Genomic DNA, 3,306 nt, shown 5'->3' with positions numbered 1-3,306 from the left:
AGAAGACTGTCAATCCAATTGTCCATTAGTTGGAAAGTGCTATGCCATTAACACAGGGCATCTGAAAGGTCACATTTAAAAATGAATTCTAAGATTTTTAACCTTCTTTGGTGAGATATGAAGGATAATATAAATATTTCCTTGTTCATGAATTTAGCAGAGATGGGGCTGGGGGGTGGGTGGAGTCTGTGGTTTTTAAGACTATTATAACAGCAGAGAGACGCTCATCTGTGCAGAGCGTACATCTCAAGGAAGAGATCTTACTTTGCTTGTTCCACCAGTTCAGGAGTAGAAAATGTGTGTGTGTGAAGGTGCACTCTTGTCTTTCATTGTGCTGTTTCTGCCTCTCACTGCACCGCATGTTGTGCACAGATTCAGTGATGTTCCGGAATGTGAGCAGTTCTTTTTGGATAAAACACCTCCAGAGATATCCGGCATTCTTGTTGGAGGAAATGTTCAAGATCAGAATCGTTATAAAGTAATATGCCAATTTTTCCGTAACAAATACAGGTTTGCTACTCTCTATGATACAACCAAAAGGATCCCTGTGTTTTCTGCTTATAAATTCATTGGGAAAAAGGAGCCTCCTACAACAACCACACGTGACTATCTTGAGCCACAGGTAATATTAATATGTTTTAAATGTCTGTAGAGTAACCTATCATGTTGAATGCCATTTGTTCAATTATTTGCTGAATATTTAAGGCTATGTATCATTACTGTATATTCTCCTATGCATAAGGTTTGATCTTGTTAATTTGCTTATACTGTTAGATTATGTAAATGATACCTTTGTAGAGCATTATGAAGTGATATATTATCCAGGCGACCACTGCAGCTCTGTATATGTAAAATTACACATCAGTAAACCTATGATCTTGTCCCCACAGCTTGAAGAGCTACAGAAAGAGATGACAGCATCTTTGAAAAAGCATTGTGAAAAGCAAGCTACTGCTCACGATTATAAAAATTCAAAAGAAAAAGAAAATCTTACCAAGGGTCACCTCTTTCCGAAACAACATTCCAGTGATCATGAAACACAAAATTCCACCATGACTCTCACCAACATTGTCCCTCAGAATGCAAACTTCAATGCAGGCCCATGGAGCCAAATGGAGCAAAATGTTACAACTTTAATGAACACTGCAACGGTTCAAATGGAAACACAGAGGCTTATGTGGTGACTGGAGCTGTTCCTGGCAATCAGACACTGGCGCACAGAGTGAACATCCCTGCGCTGATGTGGACGGCTTTCCGCTGTAAGACAAATAATGGGGAATGGATGTCAATGGCACACTGGGGCGAAAATGCAAATACGACGGAAACAATGGAGACAAAGACAGTTACAGAGTTGGAGAGAAAACTGAAAGAATCTTATAATGCTGACATGGTGAAGATATTTCCACAACAATGTGAGAATGGGCACCTATCCTACATGGAGAAGTTATACTGCTACCATTCGCATGTTTCATGGGGACCGATTTAAAGAACGTTTGAAGAAACGGGTTATGCATCATCAAAGGAAACGTCTCCGCATTCTCCACAGTGATAAGTGACAGGACTGCAGAGGTCCTCAGTAACCTTTCTTGCTTTCCCCATGGGGATCAATAAAGTGTCATTCATTCATTCATTCATTCATTCATTTCTCTCTGCCTCACCCTTATTAACAAAATGTGTTCTATTGCCATTAAGTGTAATATTTTTCCTAAGCTTTGGTTTCTCTTTTTAAATTGTATTTTGTGAAAAAGAAAATAAAGATAATTAACCACAAGTGTAAGACTCTTCTGTGTTTTACAAACAGTTCAAATATTTATAAACAACTAAGTAAAGTTTTCTTACTGTATACAGCACTTTTCAGTGGCACGAAGTCACAGGTGTTTTACATGTTAAAACCAACAAATATATATAATAAAAACCTAAACCAGTAAAACACAGAGAAAACATTAATAAAAACAAATACTGTAATGAAAGGCCTGTCTAAACAAATGAGTTTTTAGCAGGCATTTAAAATTGTAGACCGAGTCTGCAGATCGCAGGGTCATTGGAAGAGCATTCCAGAGTCCTCAAAAGCTCGGACACCCCGGGTCTTTAAGAGATTGTGTGGGATGGATAAGAGTATCTGAGGGAGCCTCCATAGCCTCAGCCTCCTTCTCGTCCAGGTTACACTCGTGTGTCCATGTGTGGACACAACTGATTTTAACTTGGCAATGTTTCCTAGATGAAATAAATATGACTTGGTCATCAGCCTAATGTGTGAATCGAAAATCAAGAAACGAATTCCTTAGGTATGCCTTAATAGAGAGTGACAAAATTCCAAGTGTCTGGCTCATCTCAAAATTATCACCCATCCAGAAATTCAATAATGCTGAGTAATTTGTTAGTGTCATCAGATTTAAAAGATACATAGTAAATATCATCAGCATATAAGTGATAAGGGATATTTTACTAATAATCTATCCCAGCAGGAGCATATACAAGGAAAATAGAAACTGCAGGTAGTCAAACAGAGCCAGAAAACATTAACTACATTTGGTAGAAATGACAGCATTGTATGCCTATTCCCAGGACAGTCCTGTCCGGGGCTGCTCGTGGGTGTTCTCGTGCCCTCAGCAAGATTCTGCTGAGTGTCTACAAAACACGGTACTGAGAACTTGGTATGTATTTTTAAGAATAAATCTAAATGAATAAAGGATGTGCGTGTATTAGATGAATCTGTGAGCAGGTGACACACCATCTGTGGTCTAGTGACCCATGTCCTGCTTACAGAGGAATCGAAGCATTACGCACGTCTGAATCTGTTCCTCAGACACTTGCAGTCAGGGCGGGTGATGGAACGGTCCTTACAGATGACACTGCAGTTGTGACCCGCTGGGCCGGCTACTTTGAGCAGTTGTTTAATGCTGACCCTCCAGCTAGGATGTTGGACATCTCTGGGTCCACGGTTCTCAAAGCTGTTCCTCCAATCAGCTATAAACCACCCAATCTCACTAAGATTGCACGGGTGGTTAATCAGCTTGGGGTAGGGAAGGCTGCAGGGACCTGTGGTATCCGAGGTGAACTTCTCCAGGCTGGTGGTAAGGCTGCTCTCCTGGCATTGCAGGCAGTCTTTGCTTCTATCCAAACTGACTGGAACACAGGACTTATAGTCCCTATCCAGAAAGGGAAGGGTGATCTCTTGGATTGTGGCAACTACAGGGGGATAGCACTGCTTTCAGTGCTGGGTAAGGTTCTTCCTAGGGTAATCCTTAACAGGATCTGTGATCACTTGCTTGCCTGTCAACGAGCAGAGCATTCTGGTTTTACACC

At 40.8% G+C, this 3,306-nt stretch overlaps 1 protein-coding gene across 1 annotated transcript; it reads left to right on the top strand.

The window, feature by feature from the left end:
• The first annotated feature begins 243 nt into the window (after window positions 1–243).
• LOC125705224 (endonuclease domain-containing 1 protein-like) lies at window positions 244–1,750 on the top strand. The gene is given in 3 exon segments (XM_048971667.1): window positions 244–622; window positions 891–1,140; window positions 1,143–1,750. Coding segments are annotated over 3 exon segments (921 nt in total). The 5' UTR covers window positions 244–295; the 3' UTR covers window positions 1,487–1,750.
• Window positions 1,751–3,306: the final 1,556 nt, after the last annotated feature.

Source organism: Brienomyrus brachyistius, chromosome 12 (assembly GCF_023856365.1).
Source record: "Brienomyrus brachyistius isolate T26 chromosome 12, BBRACH_0.4, whole genome shotgun sequence".
Classification (NCBI taxonomy): Eukaryota; Metazoa; Chordata; class Actinopteri; order Osteoglossiformes; family Mormyridae; genus Brienomyrus; species Brienomyrus brachyistius.
The sequence above is the reverse complement of the archived record's forward strand: the minus strand, read 5'-3'. Positions and strand labels throughout refer to the sequence as shown.